Below are 16,500 nucleotides of genomic sequence, written 5' to 3' on the forward strand. Positions count from 1 at the left end.
AAATTCTGACCATCTCTGGGAGGGACGGTGGATGAGCGGGGATACTGTGAGCAATTTGAACCAAGGAAATTTAGTTCTGGGTCCCTGAAAACTATTTGCTTCCTTCTCCTGGAGGCAATGGTGGAGATGACATCGGAGTCTTGACAGGTTTCCAGTCTTTCCTAAATTCGGAGGACATTAAGGACTTTGTGCAGGTGTGGGCTCAATGAGAAACTTTTACTCACAGCAGGGGGAAAAATAAGCCTTAAACTTGAGCTTTGGGCTGTGAATTTTGACTGAAACAGCTGCCCTTTTCTTGAATCCACAGGTACTGTGCTATCGGGCGTGTGGTATTGGGGTTCTCACGATAAATGGGACACCCCAGCTAAAACACCCCAAAACCCTCATTAGGCCAGCAGGGTGCCTGCTCAAAGCCTTTCCCCAGGGGGGCTGAAAGCGTCTGTTCTGGGAGGTCTGGCACAAAATAGGGCCTCCATGAATATTTACCAAATGAATGAATGGTCGCCTGCCATTCTCTTTGTTCAACCACACTCCAGGCCTAAGCTCCTACGATGACACCCAGGCCCCGAATTCTGCCAGTTCCATGACCACAACTGGACGGTGTGGATGTAGGCAGAGAGGCCGGTAGAAAGGGTAAGGAAGGGAATCCAGTGGATCCGGCACGTTAGGGAAGGCGGAAAAAAGTCCTTAGAGACTCAGGGCCGACAAAGGGCCAGGCGCAGGCGACCCAACCCGGCGAGCCCCGGAGCCCCGGATGGGTAGCGAGGGTGGCCTCCTGGCCCCGCGTGGTCCACATCGCGGTCCGGACCCGGCCCGGCGCCCGGGCCCCGCACAGCGCCCTCCCGCAGCCTCCGCCCCCGGGGCGGTGCCGGGAACACGCGGCGCCTCCGCCGGTCACGTGGGGGCCGCTCGGGCGGGCGGCGCTGCCGCTTCCCGATCGCGCCCTTCCAGCGCCGGGGACGCGGCGCTCGCGCTCCCGCCCGAGCCTGGGGAAGCCGAGACAAGGAGGCGCCGCCGCCCCCTCCCCGCGGCCGCGCCCCGGCCCTGCGCCCGCAGCATGCCCGCCGCCGGGCCCCGCGCCACCCTCCTCCCGGAGCTCGCTGGGGCGATGACGCTGCCCGCTGCGGGGCGGCGGCTGCGAGGGTAGCGGGGCCGGAGTCGGGCGCCGAGGCGCGGCGAGGCGGGCGGAGCGGGAGGAGGAGCAGCATCCTCCGCGGCGCGGCGCGCCCATGGCCCGCGAGGAGGGAGCATGCGAGCTGCACCCCGCGCCGGCCGCCGCCTCCCCCCGCGCCGCGCGCTCGGCGCCCCCCAGAGCTGCTCGCGTCGCCGCCGCCGCCCCCCAGCTGCGGGCGCCCGGCCGCCGGCTGCGCTAGGACCCGCGGCCGCCGGAGGGCTGGTGGGCGGGCAGGCGCGGGAGCGAGACGGCCCGGGAGCCGGGCGCCGGCCCGGGCGCAGGGCGGCATGTAGCTGCGGGCTCCCGCGCCCGTGCGACGGTGTCGGCCCGGGACCGCGCCATGGCAGGGAAGGACAGTGGCAACCTGAAGACGGTGAGGCTGTGGCGGGACGCCGCCCTGCGCGCCAGGAAGCTGCGGAGCAACCTGCGCCAGCTCACTCTCAGCGCGGCTGGGGGCTGCCCTGGGACCGGAGGCGACCCGCTCGAGTCCCCCGATTCCCCCCAGCTCGTGCTGCCGGCCAACATCGGGGACATTGAGGTGCTGAACCTGGGAAACAACGGCCTGGAGGAGGTGCCCGACGGGCTGGGGTCGGCGCTGGGCAGCCTGCGCGTCCTGGTCCTCCGCAGGAACCGCTTCCCCCGGCTGCCCCCGGCGGTGGCCGAGCTCGGCCACCACCTCACCGAGCTGGACATCAGCCACAACCGGCTGACCGCCCTGGGCGCGGAGGTGGTGAGTGCCCTGAGGGAGCTGCGCAAGCTTAACCTCAGCCACAACCAGCTGCCCGCCCTGCCCGCCCAGCTGGGCGCCCTCGCCCACCTGGAGGAGCTGGACGTCAGCTTCAACCGGCTGGCGCACCTGCCCGACTCCCTCTCCTGCCTCTGCCGCCTGCGCACCCTCGACGTGGACCACAACCAGCTCACCGCCTTCCCCCGGCAGCTGCTGCAGCTGGCGGCCCTGGAGGAGCTGGACGTGTCCAGTAACCGGCTGCGGGGCCTACCTGAGGATATCAGTGCCCTGCGTGCCCTCAAGATCCTCTGGCTGAGCGGGGCCGAGCTTGGCACGCTGCCCGCCGGCTTCTGCGAGCTGGCCAGTTTGGAGAGCCTCATGCTCGACAACAACGGGCTGCAGGCTCTGCCCGCCCAGTTCAGCCTCCTGCAGAGGCTCAAAATGCTCAACCTCTCCTCCAACCTCTTTGAGGAGTTCCCTGCCGCTCTGCTTCCCCTGGCCGGCCTGGAGGAGCTCTACCTTAGTCGCAACCAGCTCACCTCCGTGCCATCCCTTATCGCGGGCCTGGGCCGGCTCCTCACCCTGTGGCTGGATAACAACCGCATCCGATACCTGCCGGACTCCATCGTGGAGCTGACCGGCCTGGAGGAGCTCGTGTTGCAAGGGAACCAGATCGCCGTGCTGCCAGACAACTTCGGCCAGCTGTCCCGGGTGGGCCTGTGGAAGATCAAGGACAACCCACTGATCCAGCCCCCCTACGAGGTCTGTATGAAGGGGATCCCCTACATCGCAGCCTACCAGAAGGAGCTGGCCCACTCCCAGCCGGCCGTGCAGCCCCGCCTCAAGCTGCTCCTGATGGGCCATAAGGCTGCAGGAAAGACCTTGCTCCGCCACTGCCTCACTGAGGACAGAGTGGAGGGCAGCCAAGGAGCAGGGGACAAGGAGAAGAGCTTCCCACCTTCACCTCCCCCCGTGAGCAAAGGCATCGAGGTGACCAGCTGGACGGCTGATGCCTCCCGGGGCCTGCGCTTCATCGTGTACGATTTAGCTGGCGACGAAAGTTACGAGGTGATCCAGCCCTTCTTCCTCTCCCCAGGGGCCCTGTATGTGCTGGTGGTCAACTTGGCCACCTATGAGCCACGCCGCTTTCCCAGCGCGGTGGGCTCCTTCTTGCGTCGGGTGGGGGCGCGGGTGCCCCACGCCGTGGTGTGCATCGTGGGCACGCACGCGGACCTGTGCGGGGAGCGAGAGCTGGAGGAGAAGTGTCTGGACATTCACCGCCAGATCGCCGTGCAGGAGAAGCACGACGCGGAGGGGCTGAGCCGCCTGGCCCGGGTGGTGGACGAGGCGCTGGCCCGGGACTTCGAGCTGCGCTCGGCCAGCCCCCACGCGGCCTACTACGGCGTCTCAGACAAGAACCTTCGGCGGCGCAAGGCCCATTTTCAATACCTGCTCAACCACCGGCTGCAGATCCTCTCCCCAGTGTTGCCTGTTAGCTGCAGGGACCCCCGCCAGTTGCAGCGCCTGCGGGACAAGCTGCTCTCCGTAGCTGAGCACCGAGAGATCTTCCCCAACTTGCATCGAGTACTGCCTCGATCCTGGCAGGTGCTGGAAGAACTGCATTTCCAGCCACCTCAGGCACAGCGACTTTGGCTAAGCTGGTGGGACTCCGCGCGCCTGGGCCTGCAGGCGGGTCTGACGGAGGACCGACTGCAAAGCGCCCTTTCCTACCTGCATGAGAGCGGCAAGCTGCTCTACTTTGAGGACAGCCCGGCTCTCAAAGAGCACGTCTTCCACAACCTCACCCGCCTCATCGACATCCTCAATGTCTTCTTCCAGAGGGATGCTTCCTTGCTGCTGCACAAGCTGCTCCTAGGGACCAGCGGAGAGGGCGAGGGAGAGGGGGAAAGCTCGGCCACCATGGCGCTGTCCACCCCTAGCCAGGACCTGCTCCGGGCCACCCAGCTCCATCATTATGTGGAGGGCTTTCTGCTGCATGGGCTCCTGCCAGCCCATGTCATCCGGTTGCTGCTCAAGCCTCATGTCCAGGCCCAGCAGGACTTGCAGCTGCTCCTGGAACTGCTGGAAAAGATGGGACTCTGTTACTGCCTCAATAAACCCAAGGGCAAGCCTTTGAATGGGTCCACCGCCTGGTACAAATTCCCATGCTATGTGCAGAACGAGGTGCCCCATGCAGAGGCCTGGATTAACGGGACCAACCTGGCCGGGCAGTCTTTTGTGGCTGAGCAGTTGCAGATCGAGTACAGTTTTCCCTTTACCTTTCCACCTGGGTTGTTTGCACGCTACAGTGTCCAAATCAACAGCCACGTGGTGCACAGGTCGGATGGTAAATTTCAGATCTTTGCTTACAGAGGGAAAGTTCCTGTGGTGGTGAGTTACAGACCTGCCAAGGGGGTCCTGCAGCCAGACACCCTGTCCATTGCCAGCCATGCTTCATTACCAAATATATGGACCGCGTGGCAAGCCATAACCCCCTTGGTGGAGGAACTGAATGTCCTACTTCAGGAATGGCCTGGACTGCACTACACTGTGCACATTCTCTGTTCTAAGTGCCTTAAGAGAGGGTCGCCCAATCCACACGCTTTCCCAGGTAAGTGGGGAGAGGGGCACGGTTCTTCTGTGGTGTGTTTTAAGATGCAGTTTTGAAGATATTTGTTTCTCATTTGGCAGAACTTTTGTTTAACCTCAGAGGTTCTCTAGGAAAGCTTTTCAAGGTAAATGTAGGGCGATTTGGAGACAAGCTAAAGACAGGAAGTTCCTGATCCATATGAAATATAGTCACAAGTGTCATCCTCTCCTAATAAACTCAGATTTGCAAAGTGTGTTCCAGTTAAAACATTTTCTGTCTCTTTTCCCCTTTTTTCTTTGTAGCCCACATTTTGTGGGAAAAAATTTCAGGCAGTTGAACAAGAGCTGGGTAGTGTCTGATGTTAGCCTCTTGCAGAGTCTTGGCTAAAGTTCGTATTAGACATATTTCCAAGGGATGAGTTTGAGTTTCAAGTGTCTAGTGTCATAATCTTTTGTTTAAATGCAGAGTGTCATAATAAAGTAAAAATGACTGCTCACTTTTCTTAAGAAATTCCAGACAAAATGTTTTGCAATCAGGGGGAATGATGGACGAATAAAGACAAAAATTTCAGGCTGTAATGCATGACTAAGTCCTGGGATTGCTGCTTCACTCAGCACACTCTAGGGCATGAAAGATAGATTACTGCAATCTCTGAGGGGAGTTTCCTTGGGTGTTTCCTGTCAATTTTGAGCTCTATAGACATCTTAAGGTTTGTTTTTTGTTAAGTGTTAAGAGAAGGGTGCTTTCTGGCATTGCTTAGTAAGAGATGAAAGGAACAAGAAACTGACAAGATTTTTCTCTTCTGGGGAGTGTTTTCTAACAGACTTGTTTTTCGTTTTAAACCATTATAGTGGAGTGGAGAATTTCAGGATTAGTTGTCTGGGTTTTCTTTTTTATTGTAAAGACTTTTATATTTTTAGAGCAGTTTTAGCCCCATACATGCATAGCTGGTCCTATTAGCCATATTCCCCAGCAGAGGGGTACAATTGTTACACTCCATGAACCTGCTTTGACACATCATTATCACCCAAAGTTCATAGTTTACACAGAGTTCACTCTTTGTGTTGTACATCCTATGGGTTTAGACAAATGTATGATGACATATATCCACCATTATAGTACGATACAGGGTAATCTCACTGCCCTAAAAACCCTCTGTGCTCTGCCCATTCATCCTGTCCCCCAACCCCCAGCCCTGGCAATCACTGCTGATCTTTTTTACTGTCTCCATAGCTCTGTCTTTTCCTTGTCTGGGATTTTTTTTTTTTGAGCCTGGTTAATTGGTAACAAACCATTCTTTAGTTGGGAACATGTCTATGTCCTCATCCTTTGTAGTTCTTTAAACAACTGATTTTTGTGGAGCAGGCTTGGTTATATATAACAATGTTCAGAGTGTCCTAAGCACAAACCAGACAATGGTATCCTCCCATGTTTCTCACCTGGATCCCCCACCCCCAGGGTACATTGAGGGGAGGTGAAATGGAAGACTGCATGTCACTCTGATCTTTGCCCTGGTCAGAGTGCCAAGAAGAATGCAGCTCGTAACAGTATCAGGAAGGAATTGGATACCAGCATTTCCGAAGGTAACATCTTTCCGTTGCCCTAGATCTAGGCTGAGTTTAATACTTCAGTGTTAAAAAAGCCACCCTATTTGGTTTCCAGTTAAATGAGCCATCCATTCGGTATAATTAACTGGTTTGTTGTCACAGTGTGTGACTTGGTGGGATCTTCAGCTTGTTTTATATTTGCCATTGTATTTTATTCATGGAAGAAAATACTTCTTTATCATGTTACTAAATTGAATAAAGTGGTTGGGAGTTACATATTTACAGGGTAGTTTATTGAAGGAGCTACCTGAAGCCAATTCTTAATCTAAAGATGGAGCATTAATAAAACTAGTGTAAACAACAAAGGGAAAGACATAGGTTATTGAACAAGTTAAGATCTTATTACAACTTTGAGGACCAAACAGTGAGGCTGGATTTTTCTTTTTTTCTAATTTCACCTCTTTAGCTTTGATTTTTAACAGTCAAATGTGCAGAGAGGTAGAAACAAGCCTATTCTCTTGAAGTTTTTTTTTTTTTTTTTTGGTCTATTTGCTTTTCAAATGAGGCACACCTGGTTTTGCAACCAAGGCTATAAGGAAAAGATTATTGTTTTCAATATGAAAAACATAAATGGTTGGAAAATTGTGAAATTATCTTAAATATTGAATAGGAATAAAGCATCAGTTTTTATGCTATAATTGTAAAATATTTATAAATGTAAATATAAACATTTATGTCTTATTTAAAGTCTTTTTTGATTTGTTTAGGATATTTTTTCCAAAAGTAGCATAGGGCACAGAGTGTAGTGGTAAAAGATGGCTATAGTATATTTTTCATTGCATTAAGAAGACAGAGTGAAAACATATTTTCCTTTTTTATATATTTCTGTGATAGCCATGACTTATTAGTAATTGTACAATTCTGAAAGACTTGTAAGAGCTAAAATAATAAAAGCTAGAAGCTGATGTAGAAACAGAATTATCATGTTGGGTGTGCAGTTAGGGCATACGTTAAAATATGTTCATTGCATCCCTACATTATTAACATACACTTTAATTCAGCAGAAAACTTTGTATCTATTGGTAGCCTTTTGTCTTTTTAAGAGGTCTTTTGCTTTTGAGGAGCATTTAAAATATCAGTTAGTTTTATGTTTTATTAAAGTAACAAGTTGTCCTGTAAACTATAGTAACTTTATATACAATGGTGAAAATGTTGGATTTTTAATTTTTTTTTTTTTACTTTGGGATATTAAAAATAAATAGGAAATTACTATCTCCTTTGATTTTATACAGAAGAAAGGTGACGTTGTACTAATGTCTTTTAAAATGTTTTTATGTGAAAAGCTTGTTTTGGCCCTGTCCTATTGATTTTTGTGGGCTGAGCTGCACTAATGTAGTTGACTGAAGGAAGAGTCATGTTTGATTTCTCTTTTCTTATTTTGGTTTACATAAGAAATGTAATGTTTTGGTAAATGCACTCACCAGTTTTGAAAGTTCTTGTAATAAAGATGTAGTCTCTTTGTTAAGGAGATTACCTATTTGTTTTATTTAAGACAAATGGGTTGAGTGACAGGAGATTCTTTTCAAACTCCAAGGTGTCCTACCAGGAAGCTTCAATGTCATTGTGAAAGCCTTTACCTGCTTTTTGCAGGTATCTTTTTTTTTTAGTAGACCTAATGCCTGCATCTAGTAGCCTGGATTCTCTTCCTTTTGCTCATTTCTTTCTTGTTACTTGGTCCTGTGTTCTTGTCCTAGAGCAAGTTTCTTCTTGTGGGGTATTTATTTATGCTTTTGTTTTGTCCTTGCCAATATGACATCTAAACTAAAAAGTCGATCCTCCTGAGGTTGAAAAATGTATGGTATATTAAGATGTGGCAGCTAGAACATAGGCCTGCAGCAAGATTCTAGTGCCTCGATGTTGCATTTAAGCAGGTGAGTGAATGCTGTGTTTTTAAATTGGAAGAGTATGTCTTAGTGAGTCGAACTTGCTTTGAGTGTGAGTTTTCACTGACTACCCTCCTTTCCAAATTATTGAAGGTCATCTTTAAGAATAATGAGAAAGCAACCCAAATCAGTAGACAGAATTAGTTGTATGGTTTTCTTTAACATTGGTGTCTTTCAATTCACTCAGTAACTTGATGCCCTTCTGTATCTCCTGCCAGATGTCTTCTGTCCCTCTTCAGTTTCCTGCACACAGTGCATACCTCTTGGACGACACTCAGCATATTTTGACTTGTTCTGTTCATGTTTGTGTATGTCATAATATCTCTTTGATTACGTCGTTCACTTGGCTTCCGCTGAGCAAGGGTTCTCCTTGCTACATGCCTGAGGCTTTGCAGCGTCTCAGATGTTTGCTGAATGGTAGTTTGATCTTTTGTGAAAAGTATCTTTGTTTCCTTGTTATTAACATAGTCTGTCAAATTCCCAGGTAGTACTGTAATAACAATATTGCTTTGTTCTGCTTCCCAACTCCCGCTGCCCCCTCCCAAATGTTCCTCTGGCTTCCCTGTTGTGCCTCTATTACTGGTCTTGGCCTTGAATGGGTCCTTCATTTTAACCACTGAAGCAAAGCAAAATTCTTGCCTTATTATATCTAAGTTTGAGAATTACTGGAATCTGAGCATGACCTAGTTGTTTGGGTTGAATTAGTCATTGTTTGTAATTTCACAAAGGTTATTCAATATCTCATTGGTTCAGCTTTATTAATATTGATGCCTCTTGGCTTTTATTTTTATGAGCAGTGCTCTTTGAACTCTCTGGATCTTTGTTTTATATAAAAATCAAAACTTTAATCATGCAGTGGAAGAAAGGAATACTGTACAGAAACGAATTCAAAGGCTAGCAAGGGCTTTGGAGTGTTCAATTTATTTTAAGTATTGGATGCCTCTTCTTTAAACCCTGGAATGGAATCTCAAGTCTGTCTTTGCCCAAATGGTTGAGCATTTCCTGGAGAAAGTAGTTTTTGTTTGTTGGCAGGTGTTTTGTGGCATGTTCTGCAGTTACGCCCCCTGTGTCTGGGAAGAGGTGAAGGGCTTCTTCCCCATTGAACAGGAGGGGCATGGATGGGGAGAGGCTGGTATTAGATGTTTCTGGTTGTTTTCTCCCTCCACCCATTAACTTGCTTCTCTCCATGGGAGCCTGTTTTGGTTAAAGCACCTGACTCTCCATCCATGTGGGTGCCTTTTGTTGTTCTTGGATTTTGTTTTTTGAAAACCAGGGGCGGGTACAGGCCTGACTCTCCTGCCTTCTCTTGTCTCTGGCAGCCGTGGCACCCCTGTGCCTGGGGGTGGAGAGCTACTTTTGTTTCCAGACGCTGTGCAAAGTACACCAGGTATGGTTGGCTTGGGGTAGATCCAGTCACGTCTCAGTTCTCCCTGGCTTGGATTTTCTAATTGCAACGCCAGCTGCTGGGGGGTCATCAGGTCTATCTTCCTGGGGCAGGGGGCTCTGGCCATCTTCAGTGGGGAGGGAGCAGGAGCCCCATTTTGGCCAGTCCTCTCCAAGGCTGCTCTAGCAAAAATGAAGCCAGCCCCCTCCTCCTTCCTGGTGGCTCCTCCTCAATCCTATGCAGCCTGCAGAACCTAGAGTGATGGATGGACGTCTCAGACAACCCCAGGGCACATGTGATGATGTGTCATCATTGACTCATAAAGACCCTCTCGTATGTAAGGAGTGGCAATACTACCACACAGTTACAAACTGTCCTGTCTGAGTTCTGATGTTTCATGTGATGGTCCAACACTCTGAGCACCGCCTGACCCAGGGCTGAGCAGGTAGAAGGGGCTCAGTGCGGAGTGGTTACTTTAAAAGAACTCAAGGCTGGCCACAGTGGCTCACGCCTGTAATCCCAGCACTTTGGGAGGCCAAGGCAGGAGGATTGCTTGAGGCCAGGAGTTCAAGACCAGCCTGGACAACATGGAAAAACTCCATCTCTAAAATTAAAAAAAAATAAAAGGACTCAGATAAATTCTCATGTTTCTTAACTGATGCCTGGCAAGTACTTTTTTTGGTTGTTTATGATGTTCTTTATCTAAAGTATGTACTTTAAGGGAAGAAAGCCTGTATAATTTTCCCATGAGAATTTTCCCTCTATAAGAGGGAAAGTCCAGATGGTGAGGGGTATGAAGGCCTGATGGTCTGATGGTGGAGGAGGGATCAGTGGCTTCAGTGGTTTGTACCTGCAGTTTTGCCGCCTTCCAGAAGCTTTGCTGGAAGGGTGACTGGCTGCAATGCAGAGGTGACGCCATGTGTATACCCTATTTCGTGGTGGACCCCAGATAACTACTCCCAGTTACCACTGCCAGCAGGACTGACTGATTCGTGGAGAAGAAGAAGGAAAATTTTTGAGTTATTTTTATTTGGGGTACTAAATGCTTGAAAACATTTTCTCATTTTTCCTTCCTCAATATTATCTCTGAGCTGAAAATACTTGGGCTTTGCTTCCTAAAAGAGTAAATTCAGTGCAAAGCTCTCAACAATTTTTTTTTCTTCAGCTGTAAGCTTACAGAAGGCAAAGCATACAGAAGGTGCAAGTTGGGGGGTGGGTGGAGGTTGTGGGCAGAGGACAGAGGCACCAGGTGACTGGCGATGGACTTGCAGGGGCATTGTGGGTCTGGAACCTGTTGCACCCATGTGGGAAGGGAACTTTCTGCTCTAGGCTGGCAGCTCCAGCACCCAGGCTGTTCCAGCTGTTTCCTCCACTTTTGCAAATCTGTCACAAGGACACTTGGGAGAAGGACAGGGAAGAAAGGGAAACTGTAGTATGTCAAGACTGCTGTTTGGAGGTTCCGGCTTTGTGTGTGCCATTCCGCCTTTTGGGTGGGTTGGCTTAATGAGTCAAGCACTGATCTCCAATGCTGCTGCTTTTCTTCACCTTCCTCCTCCTCTGCCTCATTTTTTTGATGTGGTTGTCACGTAATATGAAATTAGCCTTTTTTGGGAGGGGATGGGCTCTTGCTCTGTTGCCCAGGCTGGAATGCAGTGGTGTCATCATAGCTCACTACAACCTGAAACTCCTAGGCTCAAGCGATCCTTCTGCCTCAGTGTCCTGAGTAGCTGGGACTACAGGCATGCACCTCCATGCCTGACTAATTTTCTATTTTTAGTAGAGATGGGGTCTCACTCTTACTTAGGCTGGTCTCGAACTCCTGACCTCAAATGATCCTTCCACCTCAGCCTCTCAGAGTGCTAGGGTGACAGGTGTGAGCCACTGTGCTGGGCCGAAATTAACCATTTTCAAGTGAACAATTCCATGACATTTAGTGCATTCACAGGGTTGAGCAGCTACTATATTTAAGTCCAGTGCTTCTGGGGGCAAGGGGCAGATGGGTTGATGGATTCCTTCCCAGGGTGAATTGACAGAGAATTCTTCTGCCAGGCTCTTTATGGCAACTTTCCTTTCAAGGCAGGACTTAAGAAGAGTAGGAGTTTGGGGGCTGGGCCTTGAGATGCCGTGTTGATTGGACATCTTTGGCATGGTTATGGTAGGAATCTTCTTACTCTGTGTTGGCGAGAGAACAGAAAGTGGGACATCAGGCCTTCTGGTCTGTTGTATGGTGTGTGTGATTTAACGAGGGGCTTACACACATGGGGTGCCGTAAAGGACACGCAGAAGAGGTGCACAGGTAAGTGCTATCTAATTCCCACCTTATGCACGGAGCCTTTTCTCACATAAATTTTGAGCCGAGTTCCTAGAATGATTGGCAAGGCCTCAGGAAGGCAAGATGGTGGGGTGGAGTGATACAAATTAGATGATTACCAAATTAGATAAATGTACTGTAAGTTTTCAGCTTGGTTCTGTCATCAGTCACTGCTGAATACCTGCTGTATGCAGAAATTTACACTGAACTGAGAATTTAAGGAGAATAAAATAAAATACCATGACCTTGGCCATGGGGAACTGCGTTGGGATTGTGGTCTATGTAATTGTTGATTCTCATATGTATGGAATCTGACCACATATGGAGAAAATCATTTGCGTATCCGAAAATTACTGGGGATAAAAAAAACCCTGGCATTTGATTTTTTTTCCAGGAAAAAAAATAGGATTATATTGAGAAAAATTGGCTACAGCTTTGAATTTGTTTGACATAAATAAGTAGGTGGAAAGTAATGCCCGAGTCATTCTTTGCAGTTTGGATTATTTGTTTGAAAGAAATCTCAGGCAGGTCTTAAGGGATGCTGGAAAAAGAAAATGCATTGTATTTGAGGATTTCTAAAACCTTCCAAAACTTGTCAGCCTTTTGGAGGAAAAGAAATGCCTCTTCTTCAGGAATCCTTACCTTTCTTGTTGTTTATGGACTTGCTGTCATTTAGGGAGAGACTGAAGTCATCAGTCATTTCTGAACACCAAAGACTACATGAACACTGACAGTACAAATTAAATCAGATGCTGTCATAATAATATATGACTGCTACTTATGGATTTCTTTGTTGAGGGATGCTTTGATGCTTTTCTATTATTAGCATATTAAATATTAAGAGAATTAAAGAGTTAATTTTCTTAGATCCTCCCTGTTCCCAAAACGAAGCCTGTGCTATTAATATTGTATTAGTACTGGGTCACAGTAGTAGTAAATTTGGGGCCAGTAGAAGTCTTCCTCCCATCCATGTCCTCCTTCCTTTCTCTCCCATCCTTTTTTTTTTTTGAAAAGAAAGAATTTTAAAAAATAATAGAGAAAATATAAAATCAAAAAAACATTTCTTCTAGGTGCTGTTGTTTAGCTTATCAACTTTATTCTTGTTTTAATAAGATTCTTATTTTTCATGCCATAAAGGTTATTGTGTTAATCAGCACATCAGTCTTCCAAAGGGTTGGAGGAAAGTAGGATAATGGGTGACAATGTTGAGATTTTGTCGTGTTCTGGAGACAATGCTAAGTGCTTTTCAGGGGTGATCTCATTTAATACCCACAGCAACCGTATGAAGTAGGTATTGTTACTGTCTTCATTTTCAGATGGTAAGCTTAAAGTTTAGAATTTAAATGAATTCCCTAATTAGAGTGCTATGGGATTTCAGTCTGACCCTCTGCATCTCTGTTAGGTAGCCCATCGCTTTCCAACATACCTCAGCTCACTTCCTCTCCCCCAATATTACTAAGTGCTGGGCAGACAGGGTCCTGTGACACATGGCACCTGTCCATGTGGAGGTGACAGTCAGGTGAAGGTACAGTGGGGAGAGCTGCCATCAGGGGGGTCTCAGAGGGAAGGGTTCCTGAAAAGGCCACACTGCGGCTGAATGTCAGAGGATGACTTCCAGTTAACCATCTGAGGAAATGGGGCGGAACATTTCAAATTAGAATGGCATTTAAAAAGGTGGGGGTGGGGTGGGGACAGAGTTTTGCAGGACTGAGGGTGGGCATGTGTGCACGGAAGCATTTTACATTGAGAAAGTATAGTAAGCGAGAGGCTTCTTCATTTAAATGACATTCATGGACTGGTAGACATTTGCCAGTAACCACTGCCAGCCCATCAGGTAGAGTTTTGGAAGCATTGTCCTAGTCTGTTCCTTTGTCACCAGGCAGGGCTCTGTGGAGATCATGGAAGAGATTTATGGCTGGGAAAACGGAAGGGTAGTTTCACATGATTTGCTCAGACTCATAATCAAGTTATTGTTGGGCTCACAGAACACCTGCTCTGCGTATCTGTGTGTGAGCGTACCACTGGTCACTTTGTGTCACAGTAGAGGAGAAAAGGGACGCTGGTTATGCTAACAGCCAGAGAGCCACATGCCTCTCTAATCCCTAGGAATGTGTCTGAGAACATCGATTTTCCCTGCTCTAAATCTTACCATAACAGACCTCACCATAAAGGCAAACTTGGATCTAAAACAATTAGCGTTCTATTGTGGACTTTTGAAGTTTCACTATCTTTATGCCTTTTTTTGGTGACACTACAGACTGATTGAAAATACTGTTTTTATTAACTTTGCACTCATGGAACACCGTATTTTATGCATTTCTTGTGTTTGAACACATCTCACCACACTGAGACTGATAGTGGTTTCTTGCACCTTCAATTATATCATCATTCGAATGTATCTTCCTTTGCCTGTTGATTTATCAAAATACGCTCAATTACGTTTTCATTGAAATCCTAGGATGTACAAGATATTTTCCAATTTTACTTTATATTTTATCTATATTGACTTTATAGTTTAACTTGAATCACTTGGGATTATGTTGTGTTTTCAAATTGAAGCATTGTAATATGGTAGTTAGTTGCAAGGGTTCTGGAGGTAGACGGCTGAGTTCTGATTCCTATTCTTCTACTTGTTAGTTGTGTGATTTTAGGTGTCATAGGAGTTTGTCTTGTAGGGTGGTACTGAGGATTGGGTTAATACATGTTAAATGTAAAGAACAATACGTGACATCTGGCAAGAGCTCAAAAGAAGTTACCTGCTGCTGTTACTGCCATTATTCCAGAAGGTAAAAGAGTCTAAAAGTATGTTTGGAAATCTGATAAGTTTGTGGATAAAACTCTTTTTTCCTAAAAGAGGTAGAGTACTATAGTGTAATCTCTATTCATAAACACATTATACTTTTTTAAAAATGCCTTTCACCTTTATTAGAACATACAAATTTGGAGGGTAGAGGCATAAAAAGGAAAAAAATTGCTCATTGTGGATATCACTCCATTTCTATTTATTTTAGATTTCTTCCCCCTAAGCTTAGGTTTTTAAAAATGTAGTTATAATCATGTATGAATAATTTAAGTATTAATTTTCTAAACCTGTGCTAGCATGGATATAGTTTCGTGTGATTAGTATCTATACAATGTTATAAATTCTTACATAGTAGTATATCAAGATGATTTTACCTGTGTTTATTTAACCTTAAGTTCCTTTTGTTTATTTAACAATTTATACTTTTAAGTTGTTTCCAGTTTTTGTTGTAATTCCCTGATGACTATATTTCTTTTTAAAAGCTCTTTCTTATTTGGGCAATAATCCCTGAAGTGTAATTGCTGAGTCAAAGGCAAAGAATGTCATTAAATCTCAATACATGTTTACAATGCTTCCCATAAGAGTGGCACAGTTGCCTGTACATTACATGCAAGATCTTTTTCACTATGCTTCAACATTGAGTATTATCTTAAAAATGCACTAACATTTAATGGAAAACAATATCTCACTGATGATTCAAGATTTTAATTAGTGAATGTGAATGTTTTCACGTGTGAACGTTGCCTAATAGTGTTGCTTCTTCTATGAATTCTCTGATAATGTCTTTTGGCATCATCTTTGTGGGGTTTTATTTGGGGGGGGGGCGTTTCCAATCACAGTGCTTTGTCAGTTTATATTAAGTCTTCATAAATTAAAGATAACCTTTTGTCTATGATACTTAAGGCATTTTTTTCCTAGCTTGTTTGCGTTTTAGATTGCTTAAAAATCTTTTGATGTTTTGAGGTTTTAAATTCCATTCAGTACAACATATTGATAGCTTCCTTTGTCATTTCTTCTAGACTCTAGAGCTTAAAAAAGAAAACTATATCATTATTTTTCTGAATACAGAGGTAACAGAAGAAATTACCCAGTGATTCTCCACCCATATAACTTTAATGAATAATAAAAAAGTATTATCTGTATGTGGATGGTAAATTGAATAGCAAAAGCCCCTCTCTCCTGGCCCCTCCCCAGACTTTTTTTCTCCTCTTTAAAATGTTTCTTATGATTCTTCCAGGGAAAATAAAGCATGTATTTACATATAATTGAATATGAAAGATCATGTTACACTCATTATTCTGCACCTTGCATTTGATCACTTAAAAATATATTTTGGAGGCTGGGCATGGTGGCTCATGCCTGTAATCCTAGCGCTCTGGGAGGCCGAGGTGAGTGGATTGCTCAAGGTCAGGAGTTTGAGACCAGCCTAAACAAGAGTGAGACCCTGTTTCTACTAAAAATAGAAAGAAATTAATTGCCCAACTAAAAATATATAGAAAAAATTAGCTGGGCATGGTGGTGCATGCCTGTAGTCCCAGCTACTCAGGAGGCTGAGGCAGGAGGATTGCTCAAGCCTAGGAGTTTGAGGTTGCTGTGAGCTAGGTTGACGTCACGGCACTTTAGCCTGGGCAACAGAGTGAGACTCTCTCAAAAAAAAAAAAAAAATTAAAAAAAAATATATTTTGGAGATGCTTCCATATGAGCAGTTAAGAACCTATTGCATATATATCTATATATTGCATAGGTATCTATATATCTCTCAATCATAATATTCTGCCAATGGATGTACTGTTTAGTCACACCTATACTGGCAGATCTTTGATCTTTTTTAGATTGTTTTATAGATCTTAAGCTAAGTAAGTTTTCCATCTTCTGCAGGTTTAAGAAATACTCAATATTATTTCCTTCAGATTCGATAACCCCTCATTGTGCACAGAACACTCTTGAGATGCAATTAGAAAAAGACAAATCTCTGAATCAAAATGGTGGGATATAAAAGGGGGTTTGGGGATTATGAAGGC

The 16,500-nt window shown here is 46.3% G+C and overlaps 1 protein-coding gene across 3 annotated transcripts in view; it reads left to right on the plus strand.

Moving 5' to 3' along the window:
* The first annotated feature begins 1,514 nt into the window (after positions 1–1,514).
* MFHAS1 (multifunctional ROCO family signaling regulator 1) overlaps positions 1,515–16,500 on the plus strand; it is a 94,828-nt gene continuing 79,842 nt past the window's right edge. For 2 of the 3 annotated variants that reach the window (XR_001147658.2, XM_012739788.2), the window contains exon 1: positions 1,515–4,512. Coding sequence is in view for 1 of the 3 variants with exons in the window: in XM_012739788.2 (XP_012595242.1) it covers positions 1,515–4,512 (2,998 nt within the window). In the remaining 2 variants the exon portion in view is untranslated. Of the gene's footprint in view, positions 4,513–5,949; positions 6,075–16,500 lie in introns of all 3 variants that reach the window. The other variant, XR_012914728.1, reaches the window with a different exon arrangement.

Source organism: Microcebus murinus, chromosome 24 (assembly GCF_040939455.1).
Source record: "Microcebus murinus isolate Inina chromosome 24, M.murinus_Inina_mat1.0, whole genome shotgun sequence".
Lineage (NCBI taxonomy): Eukaryota > Metazoa > Chordata > Mammalia > Primates > Cheirogaleidae > Microcebus > Microcebus murinus.